Below are 27,890 nucleotides of genomic sequence, written 5' to 3' on the forward strand. Positions count from 1 at the left end.
CACCCAAAGCTGTGAGCTCTGAACACCCACAGTGACTTTGGCGTCATCATCATTATAAGGGAGTGGGTGGTAATAAATAACTTGGCAGTGCCTAAAACCCAAAAAGCTTATACAACTATATTTACATTAAGATACACAAATGAAACTTTTCAGTAGCATGTCATGAGACAAGCTGATAAGCTCTTCCTTTGTGCAGTGCTATTTGAAAGTTAAACGCTGCCTTTATTTTAATTCTGGAGAAGGTGCAGACATTAGATTTAGAACATGTTGTCTTCATTGTCCAAATCCTCTATATAGGTAACGCGTTTTTCGGGCCGAGCTGTCTGGGAACGAGCTGGTGCAGCACTGACAACCTGGGTGAATATGGCAAGAGCCTGAGATGTAGGGTGAATGAATCCCCAAATTATTTGTGGAATTCCCAGTGAGACAATGGCACTGTATACCAGTATTAAAAATTGTGGGTGCACATAACCCCCATATATTCTTTGAATTCCCAGTCAGACAATGGCACTATATACCAGTATTAAAAATTGTGGGTGCACATAACCCCCATATATTCTTTGAATTCCCACTCAGACAATGGCACTGTATAGCAGTATTAAAAATTGTGGGTGCACGTAACCCCCATATATTCTTTGAATTCCCAGTCAGACAATGGCACTATATACCAGTATTAAAAATTGTGGGTGCACATAACCCCCATATATTCTTTGAATTCCCAGTCAGACAATGGCACTGTATACCAGTATTAAAAATTGTGGGTGCACATAACCCCCATATATTCTTTGAATTCCCAGTCAGACAATGGCACTGTATACCAGTATTAAAAATTGTGGGTGCACGTAACCCCCATATATTCTTTGAATTCCCAGTCAGACAATGGCACTGTATAGCAGTATTAAAAATTGTGGGTGCACGTAACCCCCATATATTCTTTGAATTCCCAGTCAGACAATGGCACTGTATACCAGTATTAAAAATTGTGGGTGCACATAACCCCCATATATTCTTTGAATTCCCAGTCAGACAATGGCACTGTATACCAGTAGTAAAAATTGTGGGTGCACATAACCCCCATATATTCTTTGAATTCCCAGTCAGACAATGGAACTGTATAGCAGTAGCAAAAATTGTGGGTGCACGTCACCCCAATATATTCTTTGAATTCCCAGTTAGACAATGGCACTGTATACCAGTAGTAAAAATTGTGGGTGCACATAACCCCCATATATTCTTTGAATTCCCAGTCAGACAATGGCACTGTATACCAGTATTAAAAATTGTGGGTGCACATAACCCCCATATATTCTTTGAATTCCCAGTCAGACAATGGCACTGTATACCAGTATTAAAAATTGTGGGTGCACATAACCCCCATATATTCTTTGAATTCCCAGTGAGACAATGGAACTGTATAGCAGTAGCAAAAATTGTGGGTGCACGTCACCCCAATATATTCTTTGAATTCCCAGTTAGACAATGGCACTGTATACCAGTAGTAAAAATTGTGGGTGCACATAACCCCCATATATTCTTTGAATTCCCAGTCAGACAATGGCACTGTATACCAGTATTAAAAATTGTGGGTGCACATAACCCCCATATATTCTTTGAATTCCCAGTCAGACAATGGCACTGTATACCAGTATTAAAAATTGTGGGTGCACATAACCCCCATATATTCTTTGAATTCCCAGTCAGACAATGGCACTGTATACCAGTATTAAAAATTGTGGGTGCACGTAACCCCCATATATTCTTTGAATTCCCAGTCAGACAATGGCACTGTATAGCAGTATTAAAAATTGTGGGTGCACGTAACCCCCATATATTCTTTGAATTCCCAGTCAGACAATGGCACTGTATACCAGTATTAAAAATTGTGGGTGCACATAACCCCCATATATTCTTTGAATTCCCAGTCAGACAATGGCACTGTATACCAGTAGTAAAAATTGTGGGTGCACATAACCCCCATATATTCTTTGAATTCCCAGTCAGACAATGGAACTGTATAGCAGTAGCAAAAATTGTGGGTGCACGTCACCCCAATATATTCTTTGAATTCCCAGTTAGACAATGGCACTGTATACCAGTAGTAAAAATTGTGGGTGCACATAACCCCCATATATTCTTTGAATTCCCAGTCAGACAATGGCACTGTATACCAGTATTAAAAATTGTGGGTGCACATAACCCCCATATATTCTTTGAATTCCCAGTCAGACAATGGCACTGTATACCAGTATTAAAAATTGTGGGTGCACGTAACCCCCATATATTCTTTGAATTCCCAGTCAGACAATGGCACTGTATAGCAGTATTAAAAATTGTGGGTGCACGTAACCCCCATATATTCTTTGAATTCCCAGTCAGACAATGGCACTGTATACCAGTATTAAAAATTGTGGGTGCACATAACCCCCATATATTCTTTGAATTCCCAGTCAGACAATGGCACTGTATACCAGTATTAAAAATTGTGGGTGCACATAACCCCCATATATTCTTTGAATTCCCAGTCAGACAATGGCACTGTATACCAGTATTAAAAATTGTGGGTGCACATAACCCCCATATATTCTTTGAATTCCCAGTGAGACAATGGAACTGTATAGCAGTAGCAAAAATTGTGGGTGCACGTCACCCCAATATATTCTTTGAATTCCCAGTTAGACAATGGCACTGTATACCAGTAGTAAAAATTGTGGGTGCACATAACCCCCATATATTCTTTGAATTCCCAGTCAGACAATGGCACTGTATACCAGTATTAAAAATTGTGGGTGCACATAACCCCCATATATTCTTTGAATTCCCAGTCAGACAATGGCACTGTATACCAGTATTAAAAATTGTGGGTGCACATAACCCCCATATATTCTTTGAATTCCCAGTCAGACAATGGCACTGTATACCAGTATTAAAAATTGTGGGTGCACGTAACCCCCATATATTCTTTGAATTCCCAGTCAGACAATGGCACTGTATAGCAGTATTAAAAATTGTGGGTGCACGTAACCCCCATATATTCTTTGAATTCCCAGTCAGACAATGGCACTGTATACCAGTATTAAAAATTGTGGGTGCACGTAACCCCCATATATTCTTTGAATTCCCAGTCAGACAATGGCACTGTATACCAGTATTAAAAATTGTGGGTGCACGTAACCCCCATATATTCTTTGAATTCCCAGTCAGACAATGGCACTGTATACCAGTATTAAAAATTGTGGGTGCACGTAACCCCCATATATTCTTTGAATTCCCAGTCAGACAATGGCACTGTATACCAGTATTAAAAATTGTGGGTGCACATAACCCCCATATATTCTTTGAATTCCCAGTCAGACAATGGCACTGTATACCAGTATTAAAAATTGTGGGTGCACGTAACCCCCATATATTCTTTGAATTCCCAGTCAGACAATGGCACTGTATAGCAGTATTAAAAATTGTGGGTGCACGTAACCCCCATATATTCTTTGAATTCCCAGTCAGACAATGGCACTGTATACCAGTATTAAAAATTGTGGGTGCACATAACCCCCATATATTCTTTGAATTCCCAGTCAGACAATGGCACTGTATACCAGTATTAAAAATTGTGGGTGCACGTAACCCCCATATATTCTTTGAATTCCCAGTCAGACAATGGCACTGTATACCAGTAGTAAAAATTGTGGGTGCACATAACCCCCATATATTCTTTGAATTCCCAGTCAGACAATGGAACTGTATAGCAGTAGCAAAAATTGTGGGTGCACGTCACCCCAATATATTCTTTGAATTCCCAGTTAGACAATGGCACTGTATACCAGTAGTAAAAATTGTGGGTGCACATAACCCCCATATATTCTTTGAATTCCCAGTCAGACAATGGCACTGTATACCAGTAGTAAAAATTGTGGGTGCACATAACCCCCATATATTCTTTGAATTCCCAGTCAGACAATGGAACTGTATAGCAGTAGCAAAAATTGTGGGTGCACGTCACCCCAATATATTCTTTGAATTCCCAGTTAGACAATGGCACTGTATACCAGTAGTAAAAATTGTGGGTGCACATAACCCCCATATATTCTTTGAATTCCCAGTCAGACAATGGCACTGTATACCAGTATTAAAAATTGTGGGTGCACATAACCCCCATATATTCTTTGAATTCCCAGTCAGACAATGGCACTGTATACCAGTATTAAAAATTGTGGGTGCACGTAACCCCCATATATTCTTTGAATTCCCAGTCAGACAATGGCACTGTATAGCAGTAGTAAAAATTGTGGGTGCACATAACCCCCATATATTCTTTGAATTCCCAGTCAGACAATGGCACTGTATACCAGTATTAAAAATTGTGGGTGCACATAACCCCCATATATTCTTTGAATTCCCAGTCAGACAATGGCACTGTATACCAGTAGTAAAAATTGTGGGTGCACATAACCCCCATATATTCTTTGAATTCCCAGTCAGACAATGGCACTGTATACCAGTATTAAAAATTGTGGGTGCACATAACCCCCATATATTCTTTGAATTCCCAGTGAGACAATGGAACTGTATAGCAGTAGCAAAAATTGTGGGTGCACGTCACCCCAATATATTCTTTGAATTCCCAGTTAGACAATGGCACTGTATACCAGTAGTAAAAATTGTGGGTGCACATAACCCCCATATATTCTTTGAATTCCCAGTCAGACAATGGCACTGTATACCAGTATTAAAAATTGTGGGTGCACATAACCCCCATATATTCTTTGAATTCCCAGTCAGACAATGGCACTGTATACCAGTATTAAAAATTGTGGGTGCACATAACCCCCATATATTCTTTGAATTCCCAGTGAGACAATGGAACTGTATAGCAGTAGCAAAAATTGTGGGTGCACGTCACCCCAATATATTCTTTGAATTCCCAGTTAGACAATGGCACTGTATACCAGTAGTAAAAATTGTGGGTGCACATAACCCCCATATATTCTTTGAATTCCCAGTCAGACAATGGCACTGTATACCAGTATTAAAAATTGTGGGTGCACATAACCCCCATATATTCTTTGAATTCCCAGTCAGACAATGGCACTGTATACCAGTATTAAAAATTGTGGGTGCACATAACCCCCATATATTCTTTGAATTCCCAGTCAGACAATGGCACTGTATACCAGTATTAAAAATTGTGGGTGCACGTAACCCCCATATATTCTTTGAATTCCCAGTCAGACAATGGCACTGTATAGCAGTATTAAAAATTGTGGGTGCACGTAACCCCCATATATTCTTTGAATTCCCAGTCAGACAATGGCACTGTATACCAGTATTAAAAATTGTGGGTGCACATAACCCCCATATATTCTTTGAATTCCCAGTCAGACAATGGCACTGTATACCAGTATTAAAAATTGTGGGTGCACATAACCCCCATATATTCTTTGAATTCCCAGTCAGACAATGGCACTGTATACCAGTATTAAAAATTGTGGGTGCACATAACCCCCATATATTCTTTGAATTCCCAGTGAGACAATGGAACTGTATAGCAGTAGCAAAAATTGTGGGTGCACGTCACCCCAATATATTCTTTGAATTCCCAGTCAGACAATGGCACTGTATACCAGTAGTAAAAATTGTGGGTGCACATAACCCCCATATATTCTTTGAATTCCCAGTCAGACAATGGCACTGTATAGCAGTATTAAAAATTGTGGGTGCACGTAACCCCCATATATTCTTTGAATTCCCAGTCAGACAATGGCACTATATACCAGTATTAAAAATTGTGGGTGCACATAACCCCCATATATTCTTTGAATTCCCAGTCAGACAATGGCACTGTATAGCAGTATTAAAAATTGTGGGTGCACATAACCCCCATATATTCTTTGAATTCCCAGTGAGACAATGGCACTGTATACCAGTAGCAAAAATTGTGGGTGTATATAGCCCCAATTCTATTGCTAGGGGACTTGCAGGGTATTTCTGAGGTGAAGGTGGGGGGGCACACCGTTGGAACGGGGATTTGGGGTGTATATATGGGGTATACGGGAATACACTGTCAGTGTGTTCCATTCAGGATCCTGGGAAAGCTGGGTTGCGGCGATTGAGCCCGTCAGTGCCACGTTACACTGACAAGCTTCTCCCTGGAATTGAAGTTATATGTAAGCCCAATATATTCTTTGAATTCCCAGTGAGACAATGGCACTATATGGCAGTAGCAAAAATAGTGGGTGTATATAGCCCCAATTCTATTGCTAGGGGACTTGCAGGGTATTTCTGGGGTGAAGGTGGGGGGGCACACCGTTGGAACGGGTATCGGGGGTATATATCGGGTATACGGGAATACACTGACAGTGTATTCCATTCAGGATCCTGGGAAAGCTGGGTTGCGGCGATTGAGCCCGTCAGTGCCACGTTACACTGACAAGCTTCTCCCTGGAATTTAGCTCTTATAAGAGCTGTTGGTTGTCTTCTCCTTCCTATCCTAGCCTGTCCCTGCCTACCCAGAATCTAACCCCTAGCTAACTGGACGGAAACCTCCGTCCTCGGTGAATTGCAAGCTCAGAATGACGCGAAGCTGGGCGGCGCTGTTCTTTTAAATTAGAGGTCACATGTTTTCGGCAGCCAATGGGTTTTGCCTACTTTTTTCAACGTCACCGGTGTCGTAGTTCCTGTCCCACCTACCCTGCGCTGTTATTGGAGCAAAAAAGGCGCCAGGGAAGGTGGGAGGGGAATCGAGTAATGGCGCACTTTACCACGCGGTGTTCGATTCGATTCGAACATGCCGAACAGCCTAATATCCGATCGAACATGAGTTCGATAGAACACTGTTCGCTCATCTCTATATATGATACTATGCTGACATAACTAAACCTTAATGGGAACATGCCACATCAAACATGCTCTCCAATCTGCAAGCAGCACAACATAGAGCAGAAGGAGCTGATCAGATTGCTATATAATTTGTTGGAAAATCTTCATTATCACCTGTCATTTATGCATTGAAATCTCAGATTTTATTTTTGAGTGTATTACAGCCGCCTTTCTATAACTGTACATACAGAAATGGCTGTCTATCACTGATAGGCCCACCTACTAGACTTGTCAACATAAAAAGAGCAGAGATTTCAATGGATAAATGATAAATTACACCAAAGCTTTTCCATATATATATATATATATATATATATATATATATATATATATATATATATTATAATAGGTTTGCGTTTGCGCTGCACATCCTGCTCTATAACATACTGCTTGCAGCTTGGATAAGATATTCCATGAGGAGATGAATCCAAGCAGTGGGCGAGAAGTCTGCTGTGTGGCTTCCAATCACTCTGCTCCACCTGATTGACAGATCTCTCCCTGTTTGTGTATAGGGAGAGACCTGTCAAACATGCCAATCAGGGTGTAGAAAATATTGATGGCAGACTCTCCTCCCCATGCCAGGGCACAACTCCCCATACTTGGTTCGTTTTTGAAAGTATACTTTCTCTAAAATTCTGCATTGTTCCAGAGTGAGTTCTAGCTTTAAGTTATCTGGTACCTGTGAAGATTTGATAATGCCATGTGTCTGACAGCATAAATTCAAAGCAAATGCTTTGTAAATGTTTATTTTGGGCTTCTTTTTTACTTATGTCCTATCTCTAGGAGAGTTTGTCAATTGCAGATCAGCTGGGGTCTTGCACTCAGGACCTCTGCAGATCAGCTGGTTCCAGTAGCAATGGTACCGCCTGATTGCCATTTTCGCTTCACAAGCCATGTGGTGATATGTTCATTGGTTACATGGCCTGTTTGCAGCTCAGTCCCATTTAGCCCTCCGTCAGGGGCAATATGTTTCATAACGAGTTTAGGGGCATTGCGCCTGTCAGGCACAGGCTAGTAAATTGGCTATATTTTCCTTTTTGTAAAATTTCAATGCTCTAAAAGTGATCAGTTACCTTAAAGGGGTATTCTCACGTCGCATACTCACCACTCTTCCCTGCTGTAAATTCTTCTTTCTTCTGGCTTTGTTGCATCATTGGTGGGCAGGGTTACATATGCAAAGCCAGCGGTGATACGCCGCTGGCCCTGCGTGCACGCTCATAGATGGTGAGACCAGTCAGTTCTCCAGCCTTCACAATGCAATACAGACCCGCTCCTCCACTCCGCACCCCCCCCCCCCCCTCCAGAATAGCAGCATCGCTCCTGCCGCTGCTGGCTTCATGCAGGGCAGGAGCATAGCGATGTCGCAGGCACCCGTGTCGGCATCTAACACTCCCCGGCATCCGCCTCTCTATTACAGCAGATGCCGGGTCTGTATTGGTGGCCCCTTCCCCCCCAAAGTATAAACTACCCCCCCCCTTCCAGGCTCGCTCCCGTGCACTTAGCCCCTCCCCCCTGAGAGCAGCAGATACATCACTTGACTTTTGACCAGATAAGTCAAGGGATGTGTCAACAAAGAAATGAATAAGATAAGTAAGATAGTGGACAAACAAAGCAGTTTGCTGAAACAATGTATTTAGGAGAAGTCTTACATCCACATTAACAAGCAGTATAGATAGGATCCTTGTGATGGGACAACCCCTTTAATAAGAATGTAATAAATGAGAATGCACATAATCAGGTGGAAAAAAAAAAGTTTACTAACCAGAAAAGTAATGTTTCAAAGTGCACACATTTTGCTGCTTGCAATGAAACTAAGTGAGCTGCGCCTGTCAGATCAGTTGCCCCTGACGGAGGGTTAAATGAATGAGCTGAGCTGCGATACAAAGCACAGCTGTTACATAAATATATTGTGCAGTGCTTGGTTTTCTTTAAAGAAGCCGCATTGTTCACCTGAACACTAAGGTCTCTACAGCTGCTTGGTGGTCCCAGGTGTTGGACTCTCGTCAGTCTTCAGTTGATGACTTATCCAGGAGATTGGTCATTGAATTAATAAACCAGGAAACCCCTTTAAGGCTGAGGCTTCACTTTGCAGAAATGCAGCTTTTTTTTGTTGTTGCAGATTTCGTTGCATTTTTCAACGCCCAGAGGCTGTCGCGGCCTTTTGATCTGTGTGTGGGGTCTGGGTGTCTGACCCCCAGAGATCACATATTGATGGACCAGAGAACCCCTTCAAATGGCAGAGGCGCCTTTAGGTATTGTCAGGCACTAGGACCTGGTGCTAATGCTACCTCTGTATCTCTCTATCGCTATGTCTCTTCTTCATACTAACTCTACTGACCAGAGCTTTAAATAGCTTGTTTCTATGTTGTAGATTATTAGTTGAAATATAAGATAGTACATCAATAGGACAACCGCAGTGCCGTGCTGTTACTATTAAGACGTAGCTCGCTACCTTGGCAATGGTGAACATTAATAATTGACGCTTCTCCCAGCATTAATTCATGCATTGGCTGTAACACAAGACAGTGACTGCTGCAGACTCGTCTACCTGTAGACTCTTGGATACGCTTTAACAAATTAACTTCCAGCCTAGTTTTCTTCTTTTTTTTTATACCTTCCATTTATTTTATGATCCATTAATAAAATGAAAGTATGAGTCGCCAGGCTTATTTCTATCGTGTTCCTCCGCAGGAGCTGCACAGACGGAATCAACTCCAGTCCGAATCGGCCAAGACCAAAGCTCTGCAGACGGTCATCGAGATGAAGGTAATTGTCCTAGATACCGTGCCGTACGCATCACATCGACACACGACGTTGTGTATATATAGCTAGCTCAATTGTAGGTTACCTGTAGTATGTGGATTGATCACTTACTGGTCATGCCTGTCTAAACGTCTGTGGTCACATCATACCCATCTGGATTTACTGTAAATTATCATATACCATACACTGTACAATAACAGATCATATATCCCCGGTATACATGCAATCATCTGCTTTATCACCTACATATACACTGAAGGGTTTCTTCTTCTGTGGATGCTCCACACATGCTTTGTGCGCTCTCAGATTTCTTTCTGCCACATGTGAATGTTGTCTCACAGAACGCCATTAATCTGTATTGTACTGTGAATTTATATAGTTTATTCAATACAGTCCAACAAGTCTGCCACGTCTGAATGCGGACAACAAAATAAATAATTTTTTATCTATCTATCTATTTATCTATCTATCTATCTATCTATCTATCTATCTATCTATCTATCTACTTGCTCTGCATATTTTAGGATAAAAACATCTTACATGTATAACATTAGGGATATTATAAATACCGTCTATATATATATATATATATATATATATATATATATATATATATATATATATATATATATATATTGGAATCCCTGATGCTGGTGTATATACACTATGTATACTTTTCTTAAAGTGGATGTACAAGAGAGACAAAGTGTCAATGGCATCTAATGGAATTTTGAACCTAGAGATGGGACCTGTACATGGTGTCCATAGAGGCAACTATGGGGCAGATGTACTAAACTAAATGCAGCAGAATTCTGGCCTAGATTCTGACTGGTCTGAGAAAAGAGCTGGACTTGAAGGGGTTATGTCACAAAGGAGATTTCGCCTATACCCATAGGATAGAGCAGGGGTAGGCAACCTTTGGCACTGCAGCTGTTGTAAAACTACAACTCCCAGCATGCATACTTGCTCTGCTGTTCAAGGAGCCCCCATGGAAGTGAATGGAGCATGTTGGGAGTTGTAGTTTCACAGCAGCTGAAGAGCTGAAAGTTGCTGACACCTGGGATAGAGGATAAATAGCTGACTAGAGGGAATCTACTGCCGTTGTGAATGTAACCAGCTGAATGTAGGCCCGAAATGGACAAAACAAATTCCTTTTCCCATTCACTTCAATGGGATCCCCAGAAATAGCCAAGTGCTGTACTACAGCTATCCCTGGTGTTCCCATTATAGCAGAGATGCGTCCCATCCAGAACCACATTATTAGAATCAGTGGGGATCTTCGCAGTCAGCCCCTTACTGGTCAGCTATATAGAGGATAAATATACTTTGTGACATAACCCTTTTTTCAATGGCAAAGGGATGTTACTTATGAGAATGGGCTACAGGAGGGTAGAGGGCTTAATATTCAACAATGTATGTCAGAATTGTGCCAGAATCGATTTTTGAAGTCATTTTTCCTGGCATCTGAGTTGCCATAATTTGCACCAATTTTGCCAATAGGTTGTAAAACTATTGCTACAGTCTTGAGATTTTATTTCACTTTCTACACCACCCCATTACTAGATTGAAAGTGTGACAATTTTTGCAACTTTTTTTTTTTAAAGTTGCCTTTGATAAAGTTGTTGAAAATTACGCTAAACTGGCTAACAGCACCCACTTTTCAAAAAGTTGTAAAAAACATGAGCCCATAAAGACACAGATCCTTTCTTTTGTTAATTTTTGATGTCAGAATTATGGAGTGCAGGACTTGATCCTTTTATCTTTATCCCTTTGACTAGTTCAGCAATTCATAACAGGGATGCCACCTCTTTAAAGGGAGTCTGTCATCAGAGTTTATCATATCAGCCCAGCACCACAGATAGCTTAGGGGCAGCTGAACCAGTCTTTACCCCTTGTGAGTAAGGGCATCTATTGTTAAGAAGTTCTTTGGAGCAATGAGGGTGTTGCCATTGCGCCAAAGCAGTAAGCGGAAATGGCTTTATTGCTCCAAAGACTGGCGACAATTCCCAAAGGGAAATAACCATTGGATTCAGGTGACCCTATCCAACCTATCTGTTGGGCTGGGCTCTGGTGAGAGTCTCTCTTTAAGTTAGAGGTTCAGAGTGTTGCATAAAAAAACAAGTTAATATGGGGTTTGTCATTTTTTTCATGTTTTAACCATTTTGCTATTATTTTTATACACACACTGCTTCTTTTACATAGAATACTATACAAGTCGCCCTTTCTATTCTTTACGGATTTCCTCCATCACCTCCAGACTAGGACAGCTTTTGCAATATGCATTCAGTTCTCAGCAGACACTTTAAATATATATGATCCCATGTCTGTGTGATTCTAGCTCATTAGAGCATAAAATCTCAATTTATTATGGGTCATAAAACTGGAAGATTTGTTCGCTGTACTCCTTTTAAGCTTTGCTCACCAGATACAAAATAGGCACATTAATATAGTGAACACATGTACTTACAGCACTTGTAGAAGATTATACATCGCATGGTTGCTTCTTCACAGAAAGTGCCACACTTGTCCGTGGGCTGTATCTTCTACTGCTACTCAATTGCATGGGACAGAACTGCAAAACCAAACTCAGCCGTGGACAAAGGAGATCACTTTTGGAAACTATAACCGTACACAATAATTTTGCTTAATGTACGTACTTGGTATATACAATACATATACAGTATGACTCCAAATATTATTAGATTAGCCTTTGTAATCTCATTATTCGTCCCTATAAAACTACATACACCTTTCAAAACGGTCATCTTAAAGGGGTTTTGTTAGGGGGATTCTTTTTTACTGCACTAGATAAACACTCCTACTGTATAGAGGAGGGGCCCTTGACACCCCAAATTATTTGATTTATAGAATTCAGGCCGTCTCTGTGCTTTAGCCTCCCCCCTTGCTTCTTTGGCTGTCTGTGATGTTACTGACTCAGCTCTACTCCAATTGCTTTTACATAGAGTAGCACGTAGACTGTCATGTGACCAATAGTTGTAGCGTCAGTGCGGGAATCAGAGGAATTAGTGCTCCTCTCCCCCTGTGCTTTTGTAGCAGTCCCTTCACACACAGCTGAGGCACCTGTATACAAACCAACTGGTAGAAACAGTGGCATGGGGAGAGGCGAGTACCACTTTATGTTTATACCCCCAGTCACAGAACTATTAAATCATAACAATATGAACAGGACAACCCCTTTAAGTCCAGAATGACTAGATTTATAAATTAATAAATGACAAGTTATAGTGAACCTTTCCCATAAAACTGTATCAATATGCCCAGCGTATGGTGGGACTATTAAAGGAATATCTTATCTCATCTTATCTTATCTCCTGCTCTTTAACTTGCTGATTGCATATTGCAATATATTTTCACATTGTTTCCTTTTTGAGAACTCATGTAAGTTGGGTGTATTGTCTGCTTTTAAATGAGTGAGAATACATTGTTTTAGTTGTATTGATATAAAACCTCCTTCACCTGACTGTCCACCTGCTGCACTATCAATATATTAACTAATAGAATGGGGAATGTATTAATAGAAATAACTTTAATTGTTCCTGAATCTAATTCTTTGCAGCTTTCCTCTATATGAGTCCAATGAGACCCTGTCATTGAATTCATTTGGCTCTTCAATATGGAATCCTTCCAATTCCAAAAAAGGGGTGACTTTGGTGGTGCAATCATATCAGAGAAGAGCACTTCCTTTAACTAAAGTATTAGAGAATTACATTAAGTCCGGAGGTGTGGTACACTTTAACAGATTGCGTGGTCAGCATATGTTTCATGACCCGTGTACCCTTGTAGTGACATTGTAGAAGCCTGTAGTAAAGTAGGTTTATTTTTTGGATTTAATGTCACCTCTTAATATTGTGGAAATGCGACCATTAAGAAAATGCATTCTGCGCTAATGGCTGACCAGGTGAACTATCCTGAAAAGCTTTTAGTGAAATGAACCAACACATAGGGCATCCGAAAAAAACAACGGGCTAATGAATCAGAACATGATGGGGTGTAGAGGCATAAACAAATACTATAGAAATAGATAAAGGGTTCTCCCCTAGCCTTTTGTATATAGGGGCGACCTGCGCACCTTTGCGCCTTTTGTTCGTTTATATATAGTTTTTTTTTCCCTTTTATATTGTATTTTAAAACTCTTTAATAAACTTTGACATAAATAGATATATGTACTGTAGATATATATAGATATCCATTTATTTGAATGGGGTTGATTCTGTGGGATGCCCATGGAATTCTGCAAGCCCCATTGACAAAAAACAGTACTATTCTGTGATTTGCAGATCATGGGCAGAAGTATGGCCAAAATATGTGTCGAGCAACCTGTTTTGGTAAAATCAACATCATGTGATTTTTCTTTACATTTCCTAGCACCTTCTATACACAACACAAAAACAGGCAAAAAATGCAAGACGGTGTGGAAAAGCTGTGAACATACAAAACCTATAATCCTATGGGGTGTAGACCCTGTAGAATTGACCATATTGTTTCACGTCCAGTGCTTGAATGTCATTAGAGAAGTTCCATAAGTGCACTGCCGCTAATGAATAGAGCTATTTCATGTCATAACCATCCCCCTGTCTCTTACCACGAATTGCTGCCGTCCCCCCCTCCCCACTTCATAGCTACTGTAATTTAGCTTATGGTGTTCTTGATTCTGTGCCAAGAGTCCTTCATAGTTATGATTAGGAGGTAGAACCAGTGACTTGAATGCTCTGTAACCGGAGAATCCTACTGAATATGAATCTGTGGTTTTACCTTACTCCTTGTAGAGATCTCCGTCTTTGTGCTTTGATCCAGATTTTATTTGGCAGGTAAGTTGAAAGGTTTGTGCGTGCGTTTGTTTTTTCTTATACTGCTCGGGTGTGTGTGATGAATTGATTTCTGTGTGTGGACCTATTCAGTCTACCATCTGTACATACTATAAGGAGAAAATAAACACGTCTGTAGTCAAAATCATTGTTTCTTTGGACACCACCAAGTCAGCATCCTACCCCTGAACCCATGCACCACTCCTTTGCAAGTAGATTTTACATAAGGGAAAATAAGTGGCACTTGAGAAAGTTCAGTGATATATGAAATTTGGAGACGCAAAGTTATGTTACCTTACACATGTCAATAGATGTCATGAAAACAAGTGCAAAGGACAATCCCAGAGCTGTAGGCTAAGTTGTTGGGTCCAGTGTCCATAAGTCATGTCAGGTCCTTCCCGTTAGATCCCTGATGGTATGGGGCTCACATTAACTTTATGTGCTTCATTAGTGCCAAAGGAGGGCAAGTGACCCCTGTTTGCCGAATTGATAATGGCCCCCTTGTTTTCGAGCTGCTCAATATATGTTCTTATTCTGGCATCACTAATCTTCTAAACGGGAAGAACCGGGTCAAGAGAGCCTTGAGGAGTACAATGGTGGTGGTACATGACACGTGGGCACATGACATGTGACACCAATAGCTTTGTTCAAAGTCACACCACCACATAGTAAGGTTACATATAAACATAAAAAAGCAGCACTATGGAGCTAATTTTGCGCCGCTCATTGAAATAGGTGAAATGTAAAAATAATTGAATTGCTGCAGATTTTAATATTTGCACCATATGTTTCTACAAGGAAAAATCCTCATAGTGTACAGTGCAAGTTATCCACTAGTTATAGCCTGCAAATCAGTGGGGATCTCAATACTTAGACCCTTACTGAATGGAAGTGCACACACCCCACTCCATTCCCTTCAATGAGGGTGCCATGGATTGAAATGAATGGAGTGGCATATGCTGTACAACCACCGCTCCATTTAGACCAGGGACAAAAGTCCCATGTTCTCCAGGTAAGTGGAGGGCTGAGCAGTCAAATTCCTACTGATCTGTAAGTTATCCATTATGCATACGGGATAATCTACTTTCCTGGTAACACCCCTTTAAGAAAGTCTAATTGACTTAAAGGAGTTATTTACCTTTTAAAAAGTTATAATCTTTCCTTAAGATAGGTCAGGTTCCGACTCTCAAGACCCCTTCAGACTCCTTACAGTGATTGTCCTTGATACATGGCCTCAGTGCTTATTACCACTGAGCCAGTGTGCTGCCCTAGTTGGCCCCCCGCTAATGTAAAATTAGTCAATAAATAATCCATAAAAACATACCTGGGTCTTCTTGTACCCTAACGTAAAGTGTCAATCGACACAGCTGGTAGGGACTCCATGACCTGTGCATGGGCTTTAGGGACGTGTAGTAAACGTGTTACTGAAACCCATTGTGAAAATTACATGCCTCTAAAGCCCATTACAGATAACTTGCACATCTATAAGAGTTATAAGAATAATGGAGCTGCGAATAAATAAATCAAAATCAGCTTTGGAAACTGTATACAAAGTCCAGCAGGGCACTGTGTGTACTAAATGATGCAATCTCATGCTGACAGACTCCCTTTAAAGGGATCCTTACACCTCCAAAATCTCTTCTAAACCACGTAGTGCTATTGGAGAGCCCGTTAGTAACATAATGAGCATATCTTTGCTGTGTTAAAAGTAAAAATGCGTACATTGGCAGGCACAGCCATGGCATGGGTGTGCTTGGCGGTAATATTGCAATTTGACACAAGAAAGGTGTGTTCACTATGTTTCTAACCATCGCTACCACTGCGTAAAAGGGGTTTTGAAGCCATTTTGCTGATGGTAGACTCCCCTTAGGAAGCATGCTTACGGTGCAGTCGCTACACTCTGCTGAAACTTTGATCACATTTGTCATGTGATCAATGGCCATAGGACAGAATTGTGGCTGCTGCACTGTGAACATGCACCGTTAAAGGGAGTCTGTCACCAGTGCGAGGCATTGTATCCAACAACACATTTAGATAGGTCAGGCTCACATCACTGTAACGCTCTTTTCCACATCTTAGAGAGATATTAATTTCTTTCACAATATGCAAATAAGCAGTCTGGAGCACTAAGGGCTGGTACGTTGCTCCAATCTGCTCCGATGCGCCCTGCTTCCACCCCTCCCTCCTTTGAGTGACAGGGCCAAGGAGCTAGGATGGACACTTGCCTGGCCCTGTGGAGCAGTTTGGAGCAGCGGAAACTGCTCCCAGGGTATCTACTAAACAGAATTGCCTCTACTTTATACCTGTGTGTGCACAATAAATCTACTCTCAGTTGCTCTTGATCTACTCCAAAGCTGTCCAACTGGTGACCTGTTTGCTGCATGGGGACCTTGAGTAGAGTTTTGGTTTCGTATTTTTGCTTAATTTGTTATTAATATTATTTCTTATTATTATGATGTATTATCAGATTAAATATTTGGAGGTCCCATACATTATACTGCACGTGGATCTTCTTGTTTGCACATATCCGCATTACCTGATGGGTGGTATTGTGCAGCGCAGAGTGCGGTTGATGTTTCTCGTATCTCTTTATTTCGAAGGCCAGATATTCTGCATGCAGCAAACAGTTCTGCCATTCAGCTTTTACTGGTATCGACCTTGTATTTCTCTGCATATATTTATTAGTTATTTCTTCTATTTATACAGCTGAGTCTTCTGTCTGGTTGCTGTGACTTCTTTGATATACTAATAGCATAGCATTGAGTGTGCGGCATGTCTACTAAACCTTTCACTCCGATTAACTCTTTACTAAACCCATGCAGTGTTAGAGCTTAGAAAACGCTAATTTATATTATTTATATCAATTGTAAAGAGTAAATGATGTTTCTTTTTATATTGTATATTTAGATGCAGATGTCGAATGTTGGAGAGTCCACAGCCAAATAAAATACAAGCAATAGTATTAAGATTGTTCACAGATTTGGGGGACTTATTAACCTTTTCACACCAGTTTTGTTCAGTAAAAATGCTCAAAAAATTGATACTTATACAAAAAAAAAAAATCACAACGACAATATATCAGAAATACAATCTTTATGAAATATTCAAGATTCCATAAAAATACTAAAACCAGATTTTTCACACAGAAGGGATAATAGAAAGTGGTGAATAACGTAAATGAAATAATTAAACAGTGTCTGAATACATATAAATATATCTAAACGTTGACATTGGGTAAAACCCATACAATATTTAATTGGTATTTGCACAATGCCTATAAACATAATCCCTAGTAAAGAGAAGGACAAGTTAATGCTTTGTATCAAGCCTATACATATAGTATACAGAGAGTACTCGACGGACCTGGTGCGTACATTTCAGCATTGTCGCCAATATATGAAATTATTATATGTATTAATATTTTTGGTTCTGGATTTACTATCTCCAGGGTATCCACCACATTCTTTAATTCCTTCTATGGAAAGACTCCCTTTTTAGTAATTTTGTAGGTTATCTTATAAGTAATATAGAGTGCGTTTTTGGTATATTGTGGTGGTTCTTTTTTGTGGAGGTGTTTTTTTTTTTATTTTTATGGTGCTTGTACCAGTACTGTCAGTAGTGGAGATGAAGGTGGGGAGGGGCGATCCTCACAGCCCAGTGATGTCGCTGGATTGTCAGGGACACTCTTCTAACAGTGGGCAGAAATTGGTGTTGAAACTAACGGTAGTGATATCTCCACCCCCAGGGCACATAACGGCAAAGTCAACAGTGTGCTGAATTCAGTGCACTATTGGCTTTCTAGCGGTATATAAAACCGCATGTGCATGAGAACATGATAGGTCCTGTTTAAGGGAGCTGTCTATACCTCTAATAAGTCATGCATGATATGGAGAGATCTCCCTTAATAAAGTAGAGAGTTGTATAAATGTAGTCATTTAATATACAATATATTGTGTTTTCTTATGGGTCAACCCAAACCCCGCTGAACCACGGGAAAATTGGCCTACGTGTAAGTGGTCCTTGGTACAGAGAAGGTTGGGGACTGCTGTTAGATTGATGCAGCATATTTGACATTAGGAGCCATCCAGACCATGGAAGGAGAAGACTAGACATCACCAAACCCATTCAGTAGAGCTGGTCTCACACATTAGTTTTTAGGTGGACGACATATATCCATCTGATTGATGATGGGATTGTTTATACAGATAATTCTACTATCCACCTTACTATCTATACTACCTGCTCAGGGGTCAGTTTTCGTTGTGCAAATTGGCCAAAAGCAGCTAATGATATTTTAGACTGACACTCAGTCAAAAATATCTAATTCAGACAAATTATTTGTGGCAGGTGAAAGTTTTTCAGTATGTTGATGAACATTCGTAGCTTGAAATGGCTAAAATCGGCCATTTCATCCTGCAGAAATCTAAAGTGTGTAGCCAGCTTTCAGGTATTGGCCCATTTCTTCTAAATGATTCATGTAGAGGTAGTACTTGGTAGATGGCGGTTCTTCTCAAAGGTAAAGATATGTATGGTGTCATAAAGGATGATAAGAAAAAATCTAGGTGTCTGAGGACTGTTGCTTTGGTTAAAAATGGCTTTTTGAGATTTTGTCTTCGTTTCACTAAAAATTTAGCCAGTAAATACAGTCAGGGTCTTACCAGGATCCTCAAAATTAGGGATGTGTTGGGTTGTTGCGGTAAGTTATGCTCATATATTTTTTTTCGGAGACTCAAGGCAAACAAGGATCAGTGGGGTACACCATTGACAAGAGTGTTCCAATCCCTTTGTTTTAGCAATTCTGAGGATCTTAATGATATATTAGTCAAGAAGGCGTGGTTATTAAAGGTACATGTGGTTTTTGTATCCGCATTATAATACAGCACTGCATGGCATGGATGATGTGACATATACAATAGCCTAAAATACTGACCAGAACTCATTGCCTCTGCTTCTCATGTGGCTTCTCTATTAACCCATTGTTAGTAGTCTGGCTTCCTAGTGCTTCTGCTGTCTCTTCTCTACCAATGATTTCCCTTTTTTTTCTCAGGATACCAAAATAGCATCCCTCGAAAGAAATATCAGAGATCTAGAGGATGAAATCCAAATCATAAAAACCAACGGTGTTCTAAACACAGAAGACCGCGAGGAAGAAATCAAGCAGATGGAAGTGTATAAAAGTCATTCAAAGTTTATGAAAAGCAAAGTGAGTATATGTATGATAACAATTTATGTGTCAGCTTAGAACACTGCCAACTTTTCTGTCTCCTAGCTGCGTATGTTGCTGCTTAGTTACCGGTGACAGCTGTGGATCTTATGTAAATGTTTTACTGTCTGTACCAACAATGTGTAAAGAAGGAGGGCTAGCTTAAGGGTATGTTCAAGCGGCGGAAAATGGATTCCACGTGTGAATATACCACGCGGCTAGCTGCCATGGAATGCTAATGCAGCACCGGCAACCCATCGTGGCATTCCGCTCTGGATTACGCCCGAATGAATGGGCCTAATCCGCATCAAGGTAGGTCATCTTAATTATTTTTTCCACTACTAGCTAGCGTAAAAAAAAAGCGAGTGACTCCCATCAAAGTCAGTGGGAGCTGTTTTGGCAGGCAGATTCCGCAACAAAATCCGCTGCCAAAAAACTCCATGTGAACTAGCCCTTAGATGGCGCAGAGGTAGCAGTTGCACCAAACCCTCCCACAAGAAGGTCCCCATGCATTAAATATAGCACATGGAAGGTCAGAGGCTCTAAACAAGGGAAAGGTTTCACACCTGAAACTACCCCCTGCTCTCCTAAATGATGACTTTCACCAGGAGAGTAGTACCGCTAATCGAAAAGAGGTGATTCCCCTCTAAATGTCACAGACCTTTGCTGCTGCCCATTCCCTTCCCACTCTCCTGATGTCCCAATGCAAGAGAGCAATGGTGCAGATCTCTTACAAGCACAGCCACTTTCCTTGGGACTTCAGGAAATCAGTGATGGAGATTGTGAAGAGATGGGGAATTCAGCAGCGCTGGGGCAGCAGGTTTTGCATTGGAGCCAAGGAACCCAAATGCAAGAAATCTAAATATGTGTTTGAGTATCTATAGCAGAAACTGCTTCTGATTCTCTGGATTACAGCCCTAAGAATATATGCACACAACCATAGGTGTTTTTACTGTCTGAAAATACAGATTCCCAATGTGCAAAAAAACATGTCTGTGTTGCATCAATATATCATCTGCACTCATGGTGTTGCTTGATACTGTACACTGGTATCTGTGAGTCTGTGCCATAAATATTCACTACAGCACCAGCTCCATATTTTATGGATTGCTTCTGCGGCCCGGATCAGTAAAAACCATGGAGATGTGTTTAGAAACAAATGGGTCCATATAATATCTCTACAATATATACAGATGAGGTCTAAGTCAGCATAGGAACTCACAACCCATTGTACTAGAGAAGGTAGGCATGATACGGTATACACCTCCTTCCTCTTTGTGGGCATATCTATGGAGAGGGAACCATTTGCAGATTTACATTACCCATGAAGAAGTTGAACAGGAAAAAACAAGTGAGATTTTCTACTCTTCAAGGGTCAGCAGCTGCTGAAGCCACCTCTGTGGTTTGTGGTTGGTCAGTATGCTTCACAAACTGCAGAAATTTCCATATTTTCCCCTTAGCAAACAGTGGTATTGTTTGAGGTGTGGATTAGGGAGCACCCTGTTATTGATCTCCACCAGAATTTTATTGATTTCTAAGGCATTGAGGGTCCTCTTGCCAAATTATGGCAAACTCTAATGGTATAAGTCATCAGGTATTTCCTTATTGTACAGATGCTAGAATGGAGTGGTTTAAAGTAGGGTCTGTCTGGCCTGGCGTGGGTCTAGTAGATGGTTTTTTCTTGGCTTTGGTGTCCCCATCAACCAGGTGGGTTATGGGTAGTGTTACACATCAACCCATGTGGGTTATGGGTAGCGATGGTGTCCACATCAACCAGGCGAGTTATGGGTAGCGTTATAGCAGACAGAACACTCTTACAGTGACTTATCTCCCTTGAGAACAATGGATCAGGCATGCTGAAATTCAACATGTCCAATCTTTTTTTTACCTGATACATTCAGAATGAACATTATTTATGGTGTTGTTGAAATTGCTTTTGCCAAGGTAAGCCTAATGTTCATAGGTTGCTTTCCGTCTCCTCCAGCCAAATATCAAAGAAGACAGTATATACACCACATTTGTACGCAGATTAACATTACCTGTTTGCAGTCTCGAGGTGGGACCTGTCTATGTATAAGCTTGCACAATGACCTTCCACAATTAGACCACCACCACAGTAGGACCTCAGTGGTGGTGACGTGGCGGCCATATTATAAACCCTACAAAGGCAGGGGTCTGACTATAGGGTTTGTATGAAACCGTGACAACATGAGTTCTTTTTCGTCAGTAATTTTCAGATGACTCAAGTCTCGCATCCTTCTTCTCCAATTTGTGGATTAACTTTGGCCCCAAAAAAACTTTTGGCACAGGGATTTAGTTACATTTATGTGCCCTCCTCCCTTTCCGCCTCTTTCCCAGACTCTTATGCCAAATCCTTTGATTCCTTAATTATCATAAAATGTCTATAACTAATTGTTATCATTTTCTAGATTGACCAGTTGAAGCTGGAACTGTCAAAGAAGGAATCTGAACTTCTTGCCTTACAAACCAAGCTGGAGACTCTTGGCAACCAGAACTCCGACTGCAAACAACACATTGAAGTACTTAAGGAATCTCTTACTGCCAAAGAACAGAGGGCTGCGATCCTTCAGACAGAGGTACGTTCATTCACGGACTGCAGCGCCCTCATTAATCACGGCCTATATTGTGAATCCGCTCTAACGTATTCTGACAGATTAAGTAATTGTTTTTTTATTGGCCTCTGCTATGAGAAAAATGCTGAGATGACTATTATGTTGAAAAGAATAACATTACAAGGTGGAACTTGAAGGAGTTATTGGCGCTTTTATAAAGCAGAAATGGCGGTTTATTGGCCTAATTACCCGTAGTAGCAAGAATGTGCGAGTGATAAAGCAGCGCAGAGGGTTTAAGCACCATCCGCACGATCTGGAAGAGCGGCAGCGAAAAGTGTGAATCAAATTCTGGGATCTGCACTATGGTTCGGGAAGGAAAAACTATATTACATAATTGATGTTGAAGCAGTCTGGCAGCATTACTACCAGATGTGTTATACCTAGGGCACCATGGGGTACTGGAAGGAAGACCCAGATATAATTCAGTGTGGTGGTTACTGGTGCCAAGAGCAATGGGCAAAAGACCAGAACACAACTCCACCGATCACTACACTGCAATATTTAGTCAGCACCTAAAAATGTACTGCTCACCTGCATATAGTGTAAGGGGAGATTGTAAAATCCCTTAACTGCTAAAGCCCCTCTGGGCAGTGTAGTAATAGTGTCTAGGAAAGTTTTAAGCTGTCGCTACATGGCGACTTTGGCCGCAACTCCTGTTGCAGTTGCAATGCAAAAGAGATTGAATTGGACGGCATCATATATGTTGGTCGAGTAACAGGAATTGTGGCTGAAGGTGCCGTGTATCACTAGACTTAGTCCGAGTGTGAGCCTTAAAGGGATTTTATAACAATCGACAGGGGTTGTGTATTCATAGGATAGGTAAAATATGCAAATCTGTTTTCCAGGATGTAATTAGGAAAACAGTGCCTGTGTTTGCTGTCTGTTAGAAAATGGCTTGTAAGTCTCCATGTGCCTGTAAAGGTGCACACACGCTAAGGAGTGTTATTATCCCCTGATCCTGGTCTATAGTCTCTCACTCTGCCAAACTAGTATCGCTACGCTGTGCTGAACAGATCCAAGAGACCGAAACCGCGCTGTCCATAGATGGGAATCTGTTCCTTTTGGAGTAGAAATACTAGTTTGGCAATAATCCCCGCATTATGTTATTAGGCTTATTGAAAAAAGTCATGCATGATGTTAAGGGGGCTGTCCTAAGAGACTGCAAACAGAGGCACTGTTTACCTAATTACATCCTGGAAAACAGATTTGCATATTTTTCCCATAATCCCCCAGTGGAGCGAAATGGATTGTAAGCCTCCATATGCTTGTAAAGGTGCACAATAGTTACCTATCCCCTGATCCTAGGATAGGTAACTATTATGTGACTGCTTGGGCTTTCCTGCTGGAATCTTCACCGATCGTTAGAATGGGAATTCTGAGCCCCACATTCATCCTCACTGCGTGACTACAATAAGGAGAGGTTTAAAGGGAGTCTTTCACCAGAACCCAGCTCCGCAGATAAATAAATTACGGTGATCTGAATCAAATAGTTTTTCCCACCCCTACAAAACCTCTTCCCCTCCCCGTAAATTGGTGCATCCGTGGCTGAAATAAGTCTGTTTTTCTCAATATTAGCTTTTTGGAGCAATGAGAGCATGCCACTTACGTCATCAGAGTAATGGCAACACCTAGCTCATTTGACAAAAACAACAATTTACTCATTGGATACTCCGTAGTAGTGACTGTTGGAAATTGTCAGATGAAAATGTGCTACAAGTCCAGTTGCTGCAGTTTCAATCAAAAAGAACGGACGCCTGACTGATCCCATCATGGTCCATTTTAGAGGTCCGTTGTTCTGGTCCTCCAATGGACTTGAACAATAGACACAGGGGTGCAAACGTGAATATAGCATAATGGAGGCAGCAATTCAGAAGGGGGAGACACTATTTGATTCAGGTGACCATAACCTATGTGTTTGCAGGGCTGGGTTGAAATGCTTAGTTCTGGTGACAGACTCTTTTTAAACTTCTCCTTACTGTGGCCATGCAGTGAGAATGAAAGAAGCCGGGACTTAGAATATTCCTCTAAGTTGGCATGGCAGTACAACCAAAAAAAGCAGTGGCTACATTGCAGGCTTCTTTGCACATCCTTGCAGCTTTCAAGCATTTTTATTTTAGATTTGCAGCTGCTATTACGGCCCTATGTGTATGGCCCTGGACTTGGGGTCTATTTTCAAGCAGATGGTAATGTGCTGTTTCGTTTTTTTGTTTTTTTTTTAAATTAATTTAAGGCTTTGCTGTGAGCAAATAGAAAAATGTGTTTTTTCCATTCGTACAGTTTTTGCAAACTTCATCTTTATTAAAAAATTTTCACGAGTTTTTTCCATCCCAAAACAGATTAAAAAAAAACTCAAAACAAAACAAAACTTGCCAAAACTGCAGGGTAATTCCATGGTACTGGCCTTGGGTGGGTATTATGCCCCTGTGCCCCAAAATGGGTGTGTCTGGTTATTTTTTGTCCAGGAAATGTGGATTCAAATGTTATAAGGTGTTGTAAAATGTGCTGTGTAAACAAGGTGTTAGGGTGATTGCCATTATTTTGCCAATTTTGTCAGCACTTTGAGGAAATCGGTGCATGAACCCCAATTTCACTATAGTTTCTTACCCTTTACGGTAAGGAAACGCATTCAGATTTTCTGATACAGTTTTTGAATCCAAAGACGCAAGTGGATCTAAAAGACAGTAGACGTTTTCCGTTATACCTTTTCTTCTTATTGGATCCCACTCCTGGAAAATATAAGCGCATAAAAAACTGCCACAAAAACGGTGTGTGTGAATCTGGACTAAGTGTGTATCGTGCTAAGAACTGTCCGTTTGGGTAAAAGGCATTACAGATTGGCATGGCCATATTTTGTGCAGAACTTCGATTTTTTTGGGGATTTTTCTTTTAATAAACTAATTTTTTATTTTGTAAAATCTATTTTTACACAAATGCACACTACACTCACATAGTACATGTCCAGAAATGTGAAAACACGAGGTGTCTGTGTGTGGGGACTCTTTTGGGATGTTTGTTAGGAGCTTGCAGGCATTACTATGGTTATACACTCTCTATCTAGGCTGCCATTCGTAGCTTTTTTATTTTTTTTATTTTTTATTAATGCTCCGTAAGTCCAAACCAAACACACTAACAGCTTTATGATTTATTAGTTTCCAGCTGTTCCAGCTCAATGAGCAAATAAGAAATAGTCCTTTCTATATTTATAATGAATTATTGACATTCACAAGGAAGCCTCAGATCGCTGCCATAAAACTGTGTTCTGTGAGTTTGCTGGATGGAAACCACATCCTTTACCTGGATTACATTTAAGTTGAGACACATTTGTGTATAATGCCGTTATCAATGATACGGAATTTACTTTGTATTTAAGCTACAGCGCCATGACGCTCACCGCCATACAGCAAATTAACATTGATTGTTTTCCCATACCATTAGCTTATGATTTATGTGCGCTCGGCCCTGGTATGGACAGCCTGAGCATAAAATGTAATGTTTTCTAAGGAGAACAATTAAAGGGCAAGTATTTCACATGGGATTTTGGCAACACGCTGAAATTTAGAGCGACGTGCAAACACAAAGGTGCGATCGTTTTTAATAGCCAGAAAAAAAATCTATATGCCAGTAATTTAAACTTGTCATAAAGGTTATGACTCTCTTAGAACCCTTCATGCCTTCAATTATTAAACAACTTTCCATAAATTAATAATAAAGGTGAAAATAAGAAACTTCTTAATAGAGCTTATTAAAGAAATATGTTTCCTTCTCTACTTATTAGGCTTCTCTTCCTTATCGTCACTCTCACTATATATATAGAATTTTTACTATCCTCACACAAAGAAGCCTATGGAGAGGGGAGGGGTGGATGACTAGTTAGTTACCAGATGTGTTTGCCTAACTCTGTTCAGTGGGAGTCTTATCTTGAAAGATACAGCAATGTATTACTCTCAGTGTAGCAGCGTTTAGCAGCTGCAGTTATTTTTGTGTCTTTTCCAGCAGCTTCCTCTTCTCCCCCTCTCCTCTCCATACACTTCTGTGTAAAAAGTAACTCAGCCAGATAAATGTATAAGGACACCTATAGACACCTGTACGACTCATTTATGAAAGGTTGTTCAACAATTAAAGGTACACTCTAAAGTTAGAGACATGGATAGCAATTTCTAATGAAAAGTATCTGTCCTGTGATGATCATTGGCTGTTATTAGGATTGTCTGATATTAGGAAAAAGAGAGTTTGGGGTTTTTTTTTGCCAAAAACAGAAACACTTTTGGGGTGTCTCAGGCTACTCAACAGTCTACGTTGGCTAAGGCCCGGTTCACATCTATGTTCGTTATTCCGTTCGTGAAGTCCACTTGGGGACCCCCGAATGGAATTCTAAACGCATTAATAAGTAGTCAGCAATGAAACCACACGGACCCCATAGAATATAATGAGCTCCATGTTTTCCACACGGTGTCCACACAAATCAAGGGGTACGGACCGCACAGGAAATACACGGGCCCCATTATAGTCTATGAGGTCTGTTTGCTTTCATTGCTCACCGCTTGTTAATGTGTTCGGGATTTCATTCGGGGGGTCCCCAAGCGGACTCCCAGAACGGAATATCGAACCCAGATATGAACCAGGCCTTAGTTATGCATCCTTCTTTTGCTTGGACCAGCTGACAGTGGGGAGAGATTCTTGGGCTACAAAAGCACAGAATCTGAGAAGCTGTTGTCCATTTTAAAGAAATCTGCAGGGCTGGGTTGATGGGCTGGTCCTGGTGACACAATCCTTTTAAGTATGATACATTGTTCTAGGGAAAGAATTAGGAACCTGAAAAGGTTTGGGTAATCTTGACATATATTGTATGTATCATTCTCTGGTGATGGTCCCCGGGGTCCTCTTTAGAATGCACTATATAAAATCTGTATGTGCTCTCTCAATAACTAATATATTATAACACGTATAACACAGGCACACAGATACATTTTTAGGCTCAGGACTCCAAACAATTCAGGTTGATGTCATGTTTTTAGAAGATTTTCCAGAGCTGTAACATTTCAGAAACAACATAGTTTATTGGTGTGAAATCCTACGACTTGCACGGCTTTTAACACAGCAGATATTTCTCATTCTTTGGCCCTAGTGTAATGGACCGTCTATATTTGAAACATGCTGGGTGTTTGAAGGTGACGCTTCTTGCTTATCCTATGGAGAGTCACAAAGTGTTAATGCTTTCAGCCTGTGCACTCAGAAATCATTGTGCTCTATAAGTGAACATTAATCAACCGATTTCCATTACATTCGCTGGCTTTGCATACCGCACTGCTGTTTTTCTATTTATTCATGTATCTAGTTGTTTCTTTTGTTCTTCCAAATAGCTTTGTGTATTTTGGAGGATCTGTTTTAAAACACCCTGTTAGATAGTTAATAGAGGGGGCGGGGGCCAAATTCAGGATCCTTATCTATTAGCCAGAGCAGTAAGTGACTACAAAGACCATCTCGTTCTCTGGAGGACCCCTCAGGTTTGTGCATATCATAGAATGCCTATTCATTTAAATGAAAAACGTGCAATGCTTTTTTTTCCTCCTGTAGTGGCGCTGTGGGAGAATT

At 40.7% G+C, this 27,890-nt stretch overlaps 1 protein-coding gene across 8 annotated transcripts in view; it reads left to right on the plus strand.

Moving 5' to 3' along the window:
- Nucleotides 1–27,890, plus strand: part of ERC2 (ELKS/RAB6-interacting/CAST family member 2) — a 647,893-nt gene that overhangs the window by 160,762 nt on the left and 459,241 nt on the right. For 5 of the 8 annotated variants that reach the window (XR_012717476.1, XR_012717479.1, XR_012717477.1 and 2 more), the window contains 3 exons: nucleotides 9,565–9,639; nucleotides 19,510–19,665; nucleotides 22,095–22,262. Coding sequence is in view for 1 of the 8 variants with exons in the window: in XM_075287893.1 (XP_075143994.1) it covers nucleotides 9,565–9,639; nucleotides 14,424–14,465; nucleotides 19,510–19,665; nucleotides 22,095–22,262 (441 nt within the window). In the remaining 7 variants the exon portion in view is untranslated. Of the gene's footprint in view, nucleotides 1–9,564; nucleotides 9,640–14,423; nucleotides 14,466–19,509; nucleotides 19,666–22,094; nucleotides 22,263–27,890 lie in introns of all 8 variants that reach the window. The other 3 variants (XR_012717475.1, XR_012717478.1, XM_075287893.1) reach the window with 1 other exon arrangement.

This window comes from Leptodactylus fuscus, chromosome 9 (assembly GCF_031893055.1).
Source record: "Leptodactylus fuscus isolate aLepFus1 chromosome 9, aLepFus1.hap2, whole genome shotgun sequence".
Taxonomy (NCBI): domain Eukaryota; kingdom Metazoa; phylum Chordata; class Amphibia; order Anura; family Leptodactylidae; genus Leptodactylus; species Leptodactylus fuscus.